General features: G+C 35.0%; 1 protein-coding gene across 1 annotated transcript; it reads right to left on the minus strand.

Annotated features, from left to right (window-relative positions):
- Positions 1 to 11,600: 11,600 nt before the first annotated feature.
- LOC124930517 (PR5-like receptor kinase) lies at positions 11,601 to 18,829 on the minus strand. The gene is made up of 4 exons (XM_047470852.1): positions 18,383 to 18,829; positions 17,878 to 17,953; positions 17,374 to 17,793; positions 11,601 to 12,523 (listed from the first exon to the last, which is right to left on the minus strand). The coding sequence occupies exons 1-4, from the start codon at positions 18,827 to 18,829 to the stop codon at positions 11,601 to 11,603; spliced, it is 1,866 nt and encodes a 621-aa protein (XP_047326808.1).
- Positions 18,830 to 19,316: the final 487 nt, after the last annotated feature.

Consider the following 19,316-nt stretch of genomic DNA (forward strand, 5'->3'; position numbering starts at 1 on the left):
TCTTCAAGGATGTAGGTATCGTTGGTCGAACCTCGTTATATTTTGTGTTCTTTATTATTCTTTACCACTTTATTTTTATATTTTTTCTTTTATCGTGTGTTTATATTAGATCTTTTCTCAATAATAATTTCTCTTAATAACTAGACACACAACGAGGTTACGTGTAATTACAATCTTTTTTATCATTACAAACAATATTATTAAAACTTTATTTTGATTTCTTTTATTATTATTAATTAAATACAATCTTGAATTTTTTAACTTAATTTTAAATAAATTATATAAATTAGTTTCAACCAGTTTTAAATAAAATAAAAAATAAGAAAAAATATCCTTATAACAAAAATATACCAAATAATGGATAGTTGATATTCATTTTTTAAGGTTCAAGGTTTAGTTTTACATAAATATTTTATTATTTTAAAAAAGTTACATCTAAAAGCTTATTTTTAGTTTTCTAAGATTTTATCCAATAAAATTAAATTGTAGGTTATTTAGATTTTTATTTAGTTTAATTAATTAATAATTATATAAAATTATATAAAAAGTAGAGAAAAAATAATAATAAAAGAAATCAAAATAAAAGTTTACGGATTGACCCACACCTTGAAACTTGGAGGTTAATTAAAAAAACAAATAGAATTAAAATGATATATAAATGTCTCGAGCTTGAAACCTATCATTAATTACATATGCAACACTAATAATAATAATAATAATAATAATAATAATAATAATAATAATAATAATAATAATGTTTAATGTTAATTTGCCGATCCTCTCGTCACAACGCACACGACCCGTTTGGTAGGAGTAAATGTATCGTTTGTTGGTTTGCAAGTTGACCCACCTTTGAAACTTGGAGTGGTTAACTAAAAAAATATATAATTAAAAATTATACATAAATGTTTTAAACTTAAAACTTATCATTACATGTGAAACATAACCAACTAAGCTACTTAACATTTTTATTTAGAATTCAACCAAATGATTTTATAAACATACAACGATAAACCTTCAACATTTTCTATTTATTAATTGCTTATATAAGTTTTATTTTATTTTTATGTTGAGGATAAAGTTTCTTATTAACGTAAGTTGAATCATTTATCTTAAATTGTTAATAATATCAATTATATATTCATACACAAATTATAAATATAAATCATCAATCTTAAGTTCTTTAATGGTTAAATTCTTTATAAAACACAATAATATGTTTGAACCTACCGTATGTAATTTTGAAACAATTATAAAAAATTATATGAAAAATTATTAATAGTTAAATATGTGAATAAGATTGTTGGTTGATTGAAGTGAAGGTAAAAAATATATAATGATGTTGAGATGATTGAGTACAAAATTCTAGGATTGAGAACACGTGGGATGTGTGAGAGTAAGATGTTGATAATGATCATGAGATGAGATTATTGGTTGATTGAAATGAGAAAAAACTAGTAATAATGAGATGACTCGTGCATGATGCTCCAAATGATGAGATGAGATAGTTGGGATACAAAATGCTCAAAATAATAGTTCGATTGGGGAACAATGGATATGTGGGTTGGCTTCAACCAAAGTTAGATGGTAAAAGGAAAGATTTATAATGATGAGATAATTTGGGTATAAAATGCTCGAAATAATAGTTTGATTGGGGAACAAGGGATATATATGTTGGTTGGTTGAAGTATGATTGCAAATGAACCAAGTCGAGCTAAAGCCATCTTGAGCTCGAGCTCAACTCAATTTAGTATTTATTAGTGTAGCTCGAACTCGAGCTCAACTCAACTATTTACCTATAATATCATCTCAACTCGAAAATCTTTAACTTAATTAAATTTTCAAGCTCAAACTCAAAATAAAATCTATTTTTAAAATGAAAATATCAATTTTTCATACATATCTAACATTCAAAAATATCATATTTCAAAATGAAAATATGAAACCATCATAACTATTCAAAATTCAAAAATATAATAGTCCAAAACTCAGAATTATCTAAAAGAAAAAGCAATAAGAGAAGTAAAAATAAATTTTAATTTACTTGTAGGCGGTATGAAACCACTTCAAGAGAATACTTCACTCCCGGCACAAAAGAGATGGTTGAGTAACTTAATTTTACGAATTCTCAAATGAAAAAATATGAAAAATAAAGCGACCGCTTGTGAATAAGGGATAAAAATATTAAAGATGAAGAAATTAAGCGAGAGAAGGGTGAAGATGAAAAGTCTAGGGAATTATGGTTTAGGGAATATGGACGGTCATATGGATTTTGAAGAGAGAGTGTGAAAAATAAATATTTGTTTTCGAGTTTAGATTTTATTATAATATATATATATATATTATATATATTATCAGACACAAAAAAAAGCTTGAGACTAAAAAAATATTTGTTTTTGATTTTAGATTTTAGTATTAAATGAATTCAAGCTCGTCTCGAACTTGGTCGAAGTCAAGCTCAAGTCGAGCTTTGACTGAGTGACTTGCGAGTGGTTCATGAGTAGCTTGACTCATTTGTAGTCCTAGATCGAAAAGGTATGCATTATAATGAGATGGTTGGGTGAATGTGCTCGAAATGATAGTTTGATTAAAGGGGACAAGGGATATGTTGGTTGGTCGACGTGAGATTGTAAGATGTCGCTAACGAGAACATGGTTAGGTGATATTTGATTGTTAAATATGTCAATGAGATTGTTGGTTGGCCGAAGTGAATGAGTTTAAGATTAGTAAAATATGAGAGGTATTAAAGAATAAGAGATAATGATAGTTAAATATGTGAATGAGACTATTGGTTGGTCGAAGTGAGATGGTAAGAAGTCGGTAATAAGAAAAATGGTTGGGTGATATTTAATAGTTAAATATGTGAATGAAAGTTTTGGTTGGTCGAAGTGAGATGGTAAAAAGTCAATAAGAAGAAAATGGTTGGGTGATATTTAATAGTTAAATATGTGAATGAGATTATTAGTGGGCCAAAGTGAAGGAATCATGGATTCATAAAATATGAGAGTTCCATTGAGAATAAAAGATAATGATAGTTAAATACGTGAATGAGATTGTTGGTTGGTAAGTGAGATGGAAAGAGTTTAGTAAGTGGGTAAAAAGTCTATAATACGATGAGATGATTGGGTGAAAAATGCTTGAAATGATAGTTCGATAATATGTTGGTTGGTCGAAGTGAGATGATAAGAAGTCGGTAATGAGAAGATGGTTGTGTGATATTTGATAGTTAAATATGTGAATGAGATTGGTGGTTGGCCGAAGTGAATGAGTGTGTGATTAGTAAAATATGAGAGTTGTTGAAGAATAAGAGATAATTATAGTTAAATATGTGTATGAGATTGTTGGTTGGTCGAAGTGAGATGGTAAGAAGTCGGTATGAAAAAAATAATTGTGTGATATTTAATAGTTAAATATGTGAATGAGATTATTGGTTGGCCGAAATGAAAAAGAGTCCTAGATTCATAAAATATGAGAGTTCAGAATAAAAAATAATGATAGTTAAAATTTGTGAATGAGATTGTTGGTTGGTAAATGAGATGATAAGAGGTTAGTAAGTGGGTAAAATATATGTAATATGATGAGATGGTTGGATGAAAAATGTTCAAAATAATATTTCGATTAGGGGAATAAGGGATATGTTGGTTGGCCGAAGTAAGGAGTCGTGAGATTAGTAATATGAGAGGTCTATCGAAAATAAAAGATAATAATAATTATATATGTAAATGAAATGGTTGGTTGACCGAAGTGAAAAAATATGTGATTAGTAAAATATGAGAGTCCACTGAGAATACATAATGATAGTTAAATATGTGAAGGAGATTTTTGATTGCTCGAAGTGAGAAATCATGAGATTAGTAATATGAGAGCTCTATTGTAAATAAGAGATAATGATAGATGGTGAGTGAGGAGAGGTCAATAATATGAATGTGAGAAAATAAGTATTATTTATTTATGATAATTGTGTTATTTTGTTTTATATCTTTAATGGTGCAAACCAATCCTTGTTAGTTACTTTTAAAACCATTTATTATACTTAAATATGAAGTATAAAATCATAAATGTTTTTAGTTAGCCGGTTCAGTTTGAATCGGTTTATTATATTAGTTTAATATTTTTTCCAATTACCCTATCCCCGTGTCCTCTTCAAAACATCAACAAATTATGATCTATGTCGATAAAAACAAAAATATATTTTCCCAGGCAAACAAGCTTTCATTAAGATGTGTACCAATGTTAAATATATAAATCTTTTCAAGTTATATGTATCACTTAGGACGAAAAACTAGTGAAGTCGTTTAGTCAAAACTCAACTTGACCTTGATTTTGACCATTTTGACCGAGTTCGAACCGAGCTCGAATTGGCTTAAATATTTAATATTCGAGTCGAGTTCGAGCTCATATTATAATGATGCAATGGCTTATCGAGCATTTTTTAGCCAAATAATATATAATGTATTATCTTTAATAAATTTAATGTCAAACTTATAAAAATTTAAAATTAAAAAACAAACATGACATAGTCATACTCCCATAGTAATAATGATATCACAAGAAAAATCAGTCACAATCTCTCGAGGTATTAAGATGCTCATTTTTGCATCGTCAAAACTAATTCATAAACCTTAATCCCAAGTCATCTTTGTCTATAACCATTTTTTTTTAAATTATACTTCATTAGTCCATATCTTCCGATCATCACACTAATCTTACTCTTGTTGGTGTCTCCTTTCCCTTCTATCCATCGTAAAAGAGCTTCACCCAATAATCATCATAAGTTTTAGCGAGAGGGATAGAGAGAGCAAACTGTCGTGACCTTACTATCAATCACGATATAAATCTCACAATAATAGTTTCGTAGAATAGATAAAGAAGAACAGAACGAGTAAAAGAACAGAATAGGTAGAAGAACAGATTGAATAGGAGAATAGATTGATAAAAGGAACAGAATGAATAGAAGAACAGACTAGATAGAAATTGGGAGTTTATTAGGGTTAGGGTTACCAGGAGCGACGGCTCAGGTAATTAGAAAGAGAAAGTATAACAATTTAGAATACCAAAAATATATCCCTCTCCTTACAATTCTATCCTTATTTATAGACTAACAAATTATAAAATAACCCTTAAAAGATATAACTACGTCTATTTCAACCCTCGGTAATTTTGGAAATAGAATCCTCCTGTTTGGAAATAGCATCCTCATCTTTGGAAATAGAATCACCATTGTTGTGAATATTAGATTCATAACATCCCCTTCCCCTTAAAAACTTCCTTGCCCTTTTCGAACGTGGCTTCTGCATCGAAAACTGTTTACAGAATTTAGGAATTTGGGCTGATAACAGAGTTGTAGACTCAGCATTCATAAAAAATAGTTGACCCCCAAAACAATCGTCATCCTTCTTCACATTACGAGCTACGCCGTCCCCTGTCATTAAATAAAAGGAACTGCCCTCTTTATCACCCGATAGTCGAATCTTCTCACCCGATAACCTAGCTTTCATAACTCTCGCCTCGAAATCAAGGCTCACTGGTCCATATTTAGTCATCCAATCAACTCCCAAACCCATATCATAACCTCCCAATTTGATCGTTCGGAAGTCTAGTAGAAAATCATGACTCTGCATTTTCCAAGCCAAATTTGTGCATAAGAATCGACTAAATATTCTGCCTCCGCCTGCAATAGTATCCCCCATAGACATTGTTTCCTTTAGAACACAACCCAACTGAGATGCAGTACCCTCATCAATAAACGAATGCGTACTGCCACTATCAATTAATATAGTGATTTTCCTTTTTTTGAGTTGTCCAAGAATCTTGAGCGTAGCATTATTAGCACTCCCATTAAGAGCGTGCATTGAAATCGAACCCCCGTCGTTAACTCCTTCGACTCTAGCCCCCTCTTTAGCCTTAAGACAGTCATCATAAATATATTCGGCTTTGGACTCCTCTTTAGCTTTAAACCAGTTATCTATCTCGTCTTCCATTACTTCAATATTGAATAACTGATGACGATTGGGGCAAACGTGATCTTTGGAATATTTTCCGTCACACTTGAAACAAATACCTTTAGCACGTTTTTCTCTCATTTCTGCAAACGTGAGATCTCTAACTGGTATTTCAATAGTATTTTCGTTAATAGTTGGTTTAAACGTACCTTGTTGGTTATTACTCTATGGAGGTTTTGGTTGTGTTTCATTTGAGGTCTGAGTTGACAATTTGGTGAACAATTTCTTTTCCTTACCAAGAGGTTCGAGGAATTCGTCCTTCACCTTAACTAGTTTTATTGTCTGATCTAATGTCACTGGTCCTGCCATCTTTAAAACCTCTCTCAATTCAAGTCGTAAGCCTCCCATGAAACTCTTCACATAGCATTCGTCGTTCTGTGGAAAACATTTAGTTGCAACCAATGCTCTTAGCTCTCGCCATTGATAGATATAGTCTTTCAAAGTCTCTGTCTGTCTCAACTGATTAAATTCTATTATCACATCTTGGTGTCCCTCTTCTTGAAATGCTAATAACACCTCTTCAGAGAATTCTTCCCAATTTGGCAATGGATGATCTCCCGCGGTCCGTATCGAATTAGGACTTGTAGTGTGTTTCCGATTACTGATAGGAGTCTCAGTTGTTCCAAAACTTTGTTCGACTGGCTGTTTGTCTGGCCTTCTGTAAATACCATCTCTCTCGTAAGGGGTTGCTCCAGAACTAAATCTCGACTGTAGTGGAGGTGTATTTGAACCTCCTCCTTTGTCTTCGGTTGATTTATTATTTGTGTTCGAATTCTTGGATTCCAATAGCCTTATTATAGATTCAAATTTTTCAGCGTTAGCTTTCTGCATAATCTTGAAGTTACGAGCAGTTTCTTCCTTATTCGCTTCAATATTCTGATTAATTTTGAGATTCTCCAACTGCAGTAACTGGAACTTATCATTAATCTGTGATTCCATCGTCTCGATGCGTTCAGTCAGATTCTGGATCATCTCTTCATTACTTTTGTTACGTGAATTCACCATTCTCAGCGGAAGTCCGAGGATCGTAAGCTCTGATACCACTTGTCGTGACCTTACTATCAATCACGATATAAATCTCACAATAATAGTTTCGTAGAATAGATAAAGAAGAACAGAACGAGTAAAAGAACAGAATAGGTAGAAGAACAGATTGAATAGGAGAATAGATTGATAAAAGGAACAGAATGAATAGAAGAACAGACTAGATAGAAATTGGGAGTTTATTAGGGTTAGGGTTACCAGGAGCGACGGCTCAGGTAATTAGAAAGAGAAAGTATAACAATTTAGAATACCAAAAATATATCCCTCTCCTTACAATTCTATCCTTATTTATAGACTAACAAATTATAAAATAACCCTTAAAAGATATAACTACGTCTATTTCAACCCTCGGTAATTTTGGAAATAGAATCCTCCTGTTTGGAAATAGCATCCTCATCTTTGGAAATAGAATCACCATTGTTGTGAATATTAGATTCATAACACAAACAAGCAAGAAATCATGAAATCTTTTGTTAGTCAATCAATCAGCTTGGTTATGATTTCATAGTTTTGTTTTTTGTTCTGATATTAGTATGCCAATTTTTGTTTACATTTCATAGTTACAGTGGTTTAATATTTTCATTTTGAAAATTGGTTTTGGCTTTAATTAAAATTCGAGTTTAAAAATTTAATTTTAATTCAAATTTTTTAAGTCGAACTCAAATTTATGAATAAATTGTCGAGTCGATTTTGAGCTCAAATTTACAAACTTGTCCGAGTTCAAAGTTCAAGCCGTGCCAATAAAAAGTGAATCAAGATTAGTTCGAGCTTAGACTTGCTTGAGCTCGACTTGACTTATTTGTCGCACTATTACCATACAAATATAGCAACATGTTTATTTTTTTTTATCATATATTAATCTTAAATAGTTAAAAATAGAATAAGATCTATCTAATGCATTTTATTGTTAATATCCATACTCATTGTAAAATTGAAGACAAAGTTTTATTAATTTTTGTTTAATGGTAAAATATAATAGGTTTCAATTCATATGAACATAAAGAATAAATAAGTAAAAATAGATTTATTTATTTCATCACCATAGTAAAACTTCAAGAAAAAAAAGGAGAGGACGAAAATGTATATGTATATGAACTGGAATATCTACAGGAACTGGAATTTATCGTTTTTTGAACTCACTAGAATTGAAAACATTATAATCAGATAATTATTTACGTTTTTAGCTTTTTAGCTTTTATTTATATGTTACGACTTCAAAATCATTCTAGACTTGTCTAAAATGATCTCTTAAACTCTTGACTTTTTTCCCATTTTTTGAAATTTTTATTGAAATGATGCTAAGTCGTTTTTCCAAAAAAAAAGTGTCAACAATATTAAACCAAAAGCGCATGTCAGTGAAGAATTACTAGGATTCGTTAAAATTTGAGTAAATACTATTTTATTTTAACTTCCTTCAATTATATTACTTAATTCATTAATCAAACTATTAAAAAAATTATATAAAAATTATTTATTTTATAATTATATATTAATACCTTGTAAAAATATTACCACAAAAAATATCAAATTTCAACTTATTTTCAATCATTATTTGATTCTTTCAAATAATGTAGCATTGAGATGGAACTTAAAATAAAAGAATGATTATACTCAAAATCGATTGGAAGATTAAAGAAATTAAAAAACAAAAAGAGTTGTTGACTATCCCTTTTCAATCAGATCTTCTATTGCGAAAGACCCTTGTGCTCCTGATGTCAACAAATCAAAATGCTTTCGATTTTTTTATTATTTAAATTGAGTTTGGTTAAAAAAAATTAATCCAAAATTATAAAGGTCGACCCGTTCGGTTTATAACTCAAATATTTTTCGTTTTGTCACTTCATCTTCCATAATTGTTTTTCATGTGTTATGATCTCTTCCAATTTCACTATTTTATTATTATGATTATAATTTTTCTCTCTAGACGATTCATGCTTCTTTGTCGAAAACCTATTAATTCAGGAATCTTTTTCGAAAACCTATTTCACGAATCTATGCCAGAAATAAGCTTCGTAGTTTGCAAAAATGGTACGATTTGAACATTATTGATACAAAACGAAAGATTATGTTTTGTTTGGAGACTAACAATATTTTATTTTTGTTAATATTCAGGAAACAAACAACAAAAGTAATAATGTGATGTAACGTATCTCATTAATACTGTAAACATATTATGTTTCTAGTATTTTATTACAACATTTATGTGAAATGCACTTCACATGTTGTTGTACGCTTTCAGATGAAGCGCGCTTTACCTGAGAGTGTATCGCATTCATGTGAATTGCGCTTCACACGCGAGTTAAAGTACGCTCTCATGTGAAGAGATTCACATGAAATACTAGAATCATAACCAGTTTACAATATTAATGAAATATGTTACCTCTCATCATTATCGTTGTTATTGTCGTTGTTTGTTTAATAAATATTAACAAAACAGAACATTATAAGTTCTCCAAACAAACATAATTTTTCGTTTCGTGCAACTAATGTTCAAAACGTACCATTTTTGCGAGCTACGGAGCATATTTCTAGTAAAGATTCATGAAGTTTTATGATCTACAGAGCTTGTTTTCGACAGACATTCATGAAATAGGTTTCCAGCAAAGGTTTATGAAATAAGTTTCCAGCAAAGAATCGTGAATCATCTAGAGAGAAAAATCATAATTGTAATAAAATATTAAAATTGGAATAGATCGGAACTAATGTAAAACGATTATGATAGATGAAGTGACAAAGCAGGAAAATATTTGGGTTACAAACGGAAAAGATCGAGCTTTATTTTGGATTTTTTTAACCCAACTCAATTTAAATAATAAAAAATTTGAAATTATTTTGATTGGATAGCAAAGGGGCACATTGTCACGGACTAAAATTAGATCTGTGTGGCACTAAGCTAGATCAAAGAGATTCTAACTTAGTAAGGCTTTTAGAAATAAGAAGAACTCAAATACAAGAATATTTAGAGAGAGAAACAAAGCTTGAGAATAAGATTGTATTGAAAGATTTATAGGGCTACTTACAAGCTACCTTAATGATACTATCTATACTTCTCAACTAAGATATTTCTCAATTACCTATTAATGAGATACTTCCCAACTACCATTAAATATATTCTCCCAAATACTACATTTATTATTCTAGGGCATGCCTTCTCCAATGCTTCTAGAATTTTCCCTTGTAGTAGGCTTACTTGGATGATTGGGCCTCCTTTAGGCTAGGGAGATTAGCGCGTTGTTAGGCCACTTCAATGAATCTCGACATCCCCTTGAACGGGCCGTGACACTAATGGGCCGTAACAACGTGGTCTTGAAGATCTGAACTTGTTTACGGCAAGTCTAGGAGTTGTTTGATTTCATTTAGGATTATGTGATGAATGAAAATAACAATACTGTATAAAGGAATTAGATATTAATTTGAATAAAATGATTAGAATATTTTATTTATTTTATTTTAAAATATTATAAAAATAATTTAATATTTAATTAATAATTTGAATAATTAAATTGTTGAAATAATTAATAATAAATAATAAGCTATTTAATCGCACAATAACCTTTCATCAAATAATGCATAATTTATTTTAAGTAATATTGATCCTGAATGGGAGTAAAATAGAAATAATTATTTTTATATAAACCAATATTACATGATAATCTATAATTTAGTTTATAATTGAGAATAAAATTTAATAAAATACCTTAAATGAAAAGAGTTTTATTTAATTGACTAAAAATCTCTTAAATTTATGTATTAACTCATAATAACACAGTGGTAAAGTAGTCTCATAAATTTATATCTAAAAAATTTTAAAAATATAATTATTTACTAAATATTTTTTTTTTTTGACAAAATGAATAACTTAAGTTTCCAAACATGTAGTATCTATGAGCTGTGGGGTTTGGCAAGATCAATACTCCAAATGTGTGGGTCATCGACATTGCAATATTTTTTTATAGTTAATTACTGAAGGATACGTTTTAAAAATTTGTTGTGATTGTTAGGAATAGTGGTGAATTGGTCAAAGTAGTATATTATATTTGACAACTAATTAACAACCCTAGTTTGTAGTTACCCTAAATCCCGAATACAATATGATTTTAATCCCCAGAAAATATCATATTTAAAAATACCAATAATTGGTGTTGAACGATGATATGAATGAAAATACATCTATACATTTATTTTAAATAACTTTTGTTTTGTCAAATGCCTATTTTAATACTAATTTAGATTTCATAATATTATGATATTATTTATGTTCATTCATACATTTAACCATAAAAGTCAATTACACTCTGCTAGATGCTTTTATACATATTACACATTTATTTGTTACCTAAAGAGAAAACTAACAATAACAATTTACCAAACAATCTAACATGGGAAGGCCAAAATCTGCACATAGAAACCCCCCTATTAAGAAATTGTCCGGCTTCCCAAATCCTAATTAGGATCCAAGAATTTTCATTACCTATAGAATTCAAGGATATTTGACTTATGAACACAAAATGTTACCATTGTAAATTCAAACAAATTCACTCGATGAAGTGATATTTAGCTGTCCTCTATATTTATCTCATGTTCACACGCGGTGAGTGTGGTATTCCTGTACCAATATGAATCTATTCCTTCGCTTGATGCGCTTTTAGAATCATTTATAGATGAATTTATCACTCCCGCCCTCAACGAGATAAGATAGCCGAAGGGTTTTGGAGGTGGCAAGATTTCCACTCCTCCCTCGAGCATTCTCACAACCGCACTCATTCGAGGCCTTGTTTGCGGGGAGTCTTGGACACACCACAAGGCCACCACGGCTACCCTCTCAGCGCACTCTCTCGCGCCTCCTTCGATCTTGCATGAAGTTGTTAGGTCTTCCAATTGACCGGTTTCGTACTTTTCCCATACACGGTTTGGGAACCAATCCAAGCTGCTAGAACTTGAACTCACCTTCGCGTTTTTCCTTCTCCCTAATATCTCAAACAAGAGCATTCCAAAACTATAGACATCACATTTGTAAGAGATTGGAAAGTTATGGAGGAACAACTCGGGGGCTGAGTAACCGGGGGTGCCCCTATATCCTATCATGGTAACGTTGGTTTGATCTTTACTACATAACTTGGCTAGACCGAAATCCGCAACCTTGGGGGAGAAGTTGGCATCAAGAAGGATATTTGCTGGCTTTATGTCATAGTGAATGATCCTCTGAGGACATTCTTCGTGTAAATACGCAATCCCCTTTGCAGTTCCAACCGCTATTTGATACAATTTTTCCCACTCAATCGCTTGATTATAGCTATCATCAAATAAATGTCTATCTAAAGATCCGTTCTTCATATACTCATACACAAGTGCGCTTGTGGACTTATCATAGCAAAACCCGTATAACCTTACGAGGTTCGCATGGTAGGTTCGACCTATAATGCTAACCTCGGCCTTGAATTGCTCTTCTGTTTGCTTGTCTAGGTTTCTGTTAGGGTCTAAAATCAAGGCCTCGGTCCTAGAATAAATTCCAGCAACCTTTCTCGGCACCCGGTCTCGGTCCTAGTGTGCACATGGGCCAGATTTCTGTTTTGTTGTTTTATTATTTTGTTTTGCTTTCTTTTTCTATTTTACAAACCGAATTCTGTTATTCTTTTAAAGTTGTTGTAACCGAATATTATGGGGCAAGACATCACTTATATAAGGCTGATCTTTCTTCCCCAAGGACCCATGAATAGAATAATGAAGATATGAACTTCAGCCCTATTCGTCTATTATTATTTACTATGGACTGTTTGGTGTAGACCAACGGTATTTCTCTTCGCACCTTAGTTCTTCTATCCCCTCCCCCCAAATTCTCTATCGAAAACCTTCCGCTGCTCTTTGATTGTAGAATTTACATCGGTCTTATAGATCAAGAACTTGATTCTTGAACTCAAAACACACCTTACGAAACAAGTCGTAACATTCTTGGTATCAGAGCTGGCCGATTCTCAACATGGTAGAAACTCGCCAGCAATCGGAAATGGATGCGCTCAAGACCCTGATCGAAAACTTGTCCCAGCAAACAGCAACAATGCAAGCTGCCATAGACCGTAGATTTGATGTGGCCGAAGAAAGAATGGCGGCCCTTGAGAGCGGGGCATCTGGAAACATGCAAGAACCCCGCCACAGACCCTATGATGATAATTCTTGCCACGGTCCTTCACCATTTAGGCCCCCGCACCCTGGCCAGAACCGCGATCAACACTATGCTCCTCCTACTCGGCTAACCAAGGTCGATTTTCCTCGGTTTGATGGGTCGGATGTCGAGGGCTGGCTAATTTCTGCCGAGCAATTTTTCAGAGTGGACAAAACTAAGGATGCCACGAAATTAGAAATCGCCCCCATTCATTTTTCTGGAGAAGCAAGAATGTGGTACGGGTCATATCTTCAAAACCGAAATCATATGGAGGCCCTATCTTGGACCGTGTTCAAGAGAGACCTTATGACTCAATTCGGGCCATCTATACATGATACACCAATGAGACAGCTAATGAACTTAAAACAGGTTGGGTCGGTTCAAGAATATAATCTCCGGTACATGTCGATCTCTCAAAAGTTATTACATATGCCAAGGGACTACGTCATTGATTGTTATTTGTCCGGTCTAAGGGAAGAAATTGCAAACTGCATCAGGCTGCGATTTCCAGATTCTTTAAACGAAGCAATGGCCATGGCTAAAGTCCAAGAAGCAACATATCGGTCCTTAATGAGCAGTGGTAACTTGTACAGCGCTGAAGCATCATTGCTGCCCACGCCATCCAATACCAACACAGCCGGGCCGAGCACCAATACTGACTTCAAGAATTCATCGCATGGGTCCTCTTCTAATGCAAACCAGGGCCATGTTAAGCAATTAGACTCAGCCTCAATGGATGAAAAGCGAAAGAAGGGTCTATGCTATTCTTGCAATGAAAAATGGCAACCAAACCATAGGTGTAAATCCAAGTTATTCATGGTTTCGGCCAATCAAGAAGATCAAGAACCTGACCAAGAACCTGTTTTGGATGATTTCCCTTCATTGCTCGGCTCAAGGGATGAACCAGCCATATCCTTACATGCCCTGACCGGGTCTAAAGCCTTCCAAACGCTCCAGATTCTTGGCAAAATTGGGAACCTGCCGGTGGTGATCTTGATCGATACAGGCAGCACCCATAATTTTATCAATAGCAGGATTTTGGAGAAAATAGACCACAAAAGTATAGCAACCCAGGTACAATCGGTTAGAGTGGTTGATGGATCTAATGTTTTATGTTCTAGTGTTTGCAAGGACTTGAAGTGGTCGATGGAAGGCAATGAATACCAAACAGAAATGAAGGTAATTTCCATGGACGGATATGATATTGTATTGGGAATTGAATGGCTGATTACTCTAGGCCCGTCTTCTTGGGACTTTGAAAAGCTGACCCTATCTTATGATAAGCAAGATAGAACCACGGTTCTTAAAGGGATTCCTCGGTCGCAGGCCAGTTTGATGCATGGAAACCAGCTGGAAAAGACCTTAGATGAATATAATGTTGCTGCCAAAATGCAAGTAAAGAGTAAGCCCGAAGGCCAAACTGTTTCACTAGCTGCAATGACTTTGGAAGATATTCCTAATGATCTAATTAGAAGCTATGGTTCATTCGATGCTGCTGTTATGCTGGTTCGGGAAAAAGACTTGGCATGGATTTTTGAGCCAAGTATGGAGTTTAATCGAAGTTGGAAGAAATTATTTTTGCACCAGGCGCTGGGGACATTGCAGCAACCAAGGCCAGCTCTAAACACTGAAAAGCTCGACCTTGGGTGCACAGAAATTCTAGACAGGGGCGGAGTGGCAAGCGACCTGGCAGCACAAAGGACCGCAAGGACCGGGCCAGTTCCACTACTGAAGCGATTCTGCCGAAAGTTTTTTGTGAAAATACGGTCTTATGCTGCGACTTTTGCTGAATGTGCCGAAGCCCGACCGAAGCAATAGTTTTGAAGTTGAAGATGCATATTAGAGGCTGACCAGTCCACGTTCTTTTCGTCGAGGGCGACGAATCTCGAAGGGGGGGATTATGTTACGTGCGGCTCATCAAAAACCTCGGTCCTAAAATATTTCATGCATCCATCTCTCGGCCCAAGTGTGCATATGGGCCCGTTTATGTTTTTTATGGAATAATTCTGTTTTGATTACTTTCTCTCTTATTTCTTTTGAAACTGAATTCTGTTATTTTGAAAGTTTGTTGTAACCGAATACTCTTGGGTAAATCAGCCTCTTTAAATGGTGATGCCCACCCCACTTTTTGGGGCTAGGAATTGATATTTTTGAACTTGGTGTTTAAGTTATCTCTCGGCCCTCCTCCCCTTCTTGGACCGCTAGGTGTGATCTAGTGGTATTTCTCCCCTCCCCTTCGGCTCTTCTCTCCCTAACCTCGAATTCTCCTCTAATTCTATGTCCGCTGCGCTAGAGTGTTGAATTCCATCATCGGTCCCGAACATCAAGAACCCGTTTCTTGAATTAAAGAACTTGAAAGGCTCGGTCATAATTTAAAAGTCTAACATCTTGGTATCAGAGCAAGACGATTCTCAAATGAAAGAAACCCGATAGCAGCAAAGATGGATGATCTTAAGACCCTACTCGAAGGGCTGACCCAACAATATGCCTCCATGAATGCTGCCCCACAACAACATATGACCGAACAGGCTGCCTTGCACAATGTTTTTCTGCCAAATACGAACAGAAGGTATGCTGCTGAAAAAAGCTTGACAGCCATTGAAAAAGGTGCGTTTAATAATGGTCAAGATCCCGGCACCCGACCCTATAATATTGCTTCTTGCTACCTTCCTCCAACTCGGCTCACAAATGTTAATATTCCTGAATTTGATGGGACTGATTTGGAGGGCTGGCTCTTATTTGCCGAGCAAATCTTTAGGGAAAGCAAGACGAATGATGCCACAAAGCTGGACATTGTCCGCACTCACTTCTCAAAAGAGGCAAGAACGTGGCATGAATCATATTTGCGGAATCGCAACCATATCGAAGCATTGACGTGGCATAAATTCAAGAAAGATCTTTTGCTGCGATTCGGTCGCAGGCCCTTGTACAACGCCAAACCGCCGCTGCTGCCCAAACCATGCATTGATAACACGGTCTGGCCGAGCACAAAATGGGAGCCCAATCATAGGTGCAAATCCAAATTGTACATGGCCCCGGCTGATCATCAAGAAGTCCAAGAACGCGTTCAAGAACCCGTCCAAGAATCAGATTTTCATGATCCACCTTTGATGCTTGAGACAAGGGACGAACGTGTCATTATCTTGCACACTTTCTCGGTCCAGCAAGGTGCCCCTCGGTCGCGGGTCAACATAATACAAGGCAGCCAGCTAGAAAAGGCTTTTGAAAATCATAATGTTGCTTCCACGGTACAAATAAACAGCAAGAACGAATGCCAAAGTGTTTCACTTGTTTTGGAAGACGTTGCTGAAAATTTCCAAAAAATAATCAAAGGGCTAACCCAGCAACCCAACAACCGAACACCAGCCAGGAAGGTAGTCGGAAGACATGGCTATGTTGTTGCACATGTGTTGCTGGTCTGGATAAAGGACTGGGCTTGGTTGTTTGAAGACATTCTAGAGTATGCCCGGAAGAAAGATGACCCTTTTGCTGCACTTGGCGTGCTGGGCCGAAGGAAGGACTGGTCGTGGAGAAGGAAGACCGAAGGCTTCTAAGAAATGCGGTCTTAGACTCCGACACTTGCGGGACTTGCTGAAGTCCGACCGAATTTTTTGAAATATTGAGCATGCGCATTAGAGACTCGGCAGACTCGGCAGACCACGGTCTTATTTCGTCGAGGGCGACGAATTTTGAAGGGGGAGATAATGTTAGGGTCTAAAATCAAGGCCTCGGTCCTAGAATAAATTCCAGCAACCTTTCTCGGCACCCGGTCTCGGTCCTAGTGTGCACATGGGCCAGATTTCTGTTTTGTTGTTTTATTATTTTGTTTTGCTTTCTTTTTCTATTTTACAAACTGAATTCTGTTATTCTTTTAAAGTTGTTGTAACCGAATATTATGGGGCAAGACATCACTTATATAAGGCTGATCTTTCTTCCTCAAGGACCCATGAATAGAATAATGAAGATATGAACTTCAGCCCTATTCGTCTATTATTATTTACTATGGACTGTTTGGTGTAGACCAACGGTATTTCTCTTCGCACCTTAGTTCTTCTATCCCCTCCCCCCAAATTCTCTATCGAAAACCTTCCGCTGCTCTTTGATTGTAGAATTTACATCGGTCTTATAGATCAAGAACTTGATTCTTGAACTCAAAACACACCTTACGAAACAAGTCGTAACAGTTTCCTTTAAGCACCTTCACCGCACATTGAATTCCATTAGGAAGGTGTCCCGAGTAAACCTTCCCAAATCCTCCTGATCCTAGAGTTGTCGAGTAATTATTAGTAAAATCACTTAATTCTTCCGACGTGAATTTAACCGGTTTCTCCAACATAATATCTTCTAGGATCTCGTCCAACCTCGTATTTTTCTTGCCCAACTCATAAAGTTGTCTCTTTTGAAGCATGTCTAACCTGATTTTCTTTTTGTCATCCTCGGAAATTTGTCTTTGCAAGATAGCGATCAACTTGTTCTTCTTGTCCTTAGCCTCGAGAATTGCTTCCAACCTCTTCTTCTTGTAGGAAGAATTTCGTATAAAGCGGCTTACCCAACCAAGGAATACTAGAATTACTACAATTAAGATGACTAAATAACAATAACAAGTAATTAGTATTTATAAACAAATAGTATGAATTGATGCATAACTTATAAGAAATAGGGCTTACATACATATTATCATTGGCCTCATTGAGCTGAAAAGATCGATTTCAAAACCTCTGGAGAGTAGGAATCTATAATATTTTTGCTGTAAAATGAATTACAAAGTAAAAGTTAAATAGATAAGATAAAATGAAGAACAAAATTAAAACTAGTATCACTTACTAGTTCAAACCCTAGTATCTTTACATGCAATATCAAATGAGAACTTTATGCCTAAGTAGGGTTGATATATAGTTAACAACAACATCAACAACCAAAAAAGTCTTTATGCCTTGTTTATGTTCTATCAATCAAAAAAATTATTTTTAGTCAAAGTCGTTTAGAAGACTTAAGAAATGAAAAAAATAAAAAAAAATAAAAAAAAAACAATGGCCGGCAGCCCTCTTAGGGGCAATTCTAGGACTTGTTTGGTTTCATTTGAGATTATTTAAAAAACAACACAGTTTTTAACGAAAATATGTGTTGTGATGGCCGCCATCATATTGAACGTTGCCGTGCAATATGTGTTGGTTACATCTTTCCCGAGGATGCTCCTCCCTATGATGTCGTTGAGGAGCTGGTATTCAGCCCTCAAGGGATATTTAGAGCCATGGTCATCGACGGGCTCATCGGATCGAGAGAGAGAGAGAGAGACCTCAGCCTTAGTGTCGGCTGGAGGATGGAGGTCCGTGAGCCCTTGTTTGGGCAGACCGAAGCACCGAGCAAAATCTTGCTCGGTGAAATCAAAGAGAGTACCTCCAACTTTCGATTGGATGTGGGTATTGAAATATGGTGTCCCCCGGTACACCCTAGCATTGTTGAAAAATTCCACGACAGACTGAGGATAGATGGTTTGATTATCATCCAGAAAATACTGGAGGCCGGTATCCTCTAGCTGTTTGATCATTCGATACAGATCATAGTGATCTGTATCGGAGCAAGATTCAAAGTTAACTTGTAGGATGTTTGTGAAGATAGACATTTTGCCTTAGAGATGGAGAGAGTGTTTTGCCTTAGCTTTGTTTTGTGAGTGTTTGAGTGAATGAGTACTCCCTTTAAATACTGGTTTCGTGGCTAGCCTATTGTCCGGGCATTAAGTGAGATGATGTGTATTAACTGCAGGGTAGGAATCTTTGCATAGAATAGGCAACTTTGCAGGTCTAGGTGTCGGTCATAGGCCTGGACTGTGAAAGATATCAAAAGATCTTCACGTCTTTTTAGGCACGACCAGGTTTATTTAAAAGGCAATGATGCAGAGCAGAGACCTTTAACCTCTGATAACTATTCCTCTTTTGTTTGAATTTCAAATAATCTGGGGTAGCCTTTTTCCGAACCGGTCAGCTATCAGTTGTTCATCCCGATGCGGTTACGTGGTGCATGCACCAAGTGACCGGTCGGTTTGCTCTATCTGATAAACTGGGCGGTTCTTCCACAGACACCCCGAAGATTCAAGGTTCAACATCTTAGGA

The sequence above is a fragment of the Impatiens glandulifera genome, chromosome 3 (assembly GCF_907164915.1).
Source record: "Impatiens glandulifera chromosome 3, dImpGla2.1, whole genome shotgun sequence".
Classification (NCBI taxonomy): domain Eukaryota; kingdom Viridiplantae; phylum Streptophyta; class Magnoliopsida; order Ericales; family Balsaminaceae; genus Impatiens; species Impatiens glandulifera.

Excerpts from the sequence above, each read along its gene's own strand:
- LOC124930517 (XM_047470852.1), bottom strand. The coding sequence starts at position 18,829 with ATGTCTATCTTCACAAACATCCTACAAGTTAACTTTGAATCTTGCTCC. Across the intron at positions 17,794-17,877 it reads AATGAGGCCAATGATAATAT|TCATCTTAATTGTAGTAATT; the intron begins GTATGTAAGCCC and ends ATTGTTATTTAG. Across the intron at positions 12,524-17,373 it reads AAACTGTTACGACTTGTTTC|ACCCTAACAGAAACCTAGAC; the intron begins GTAAGGTGTGTT and ends CCTTGATTTTAG.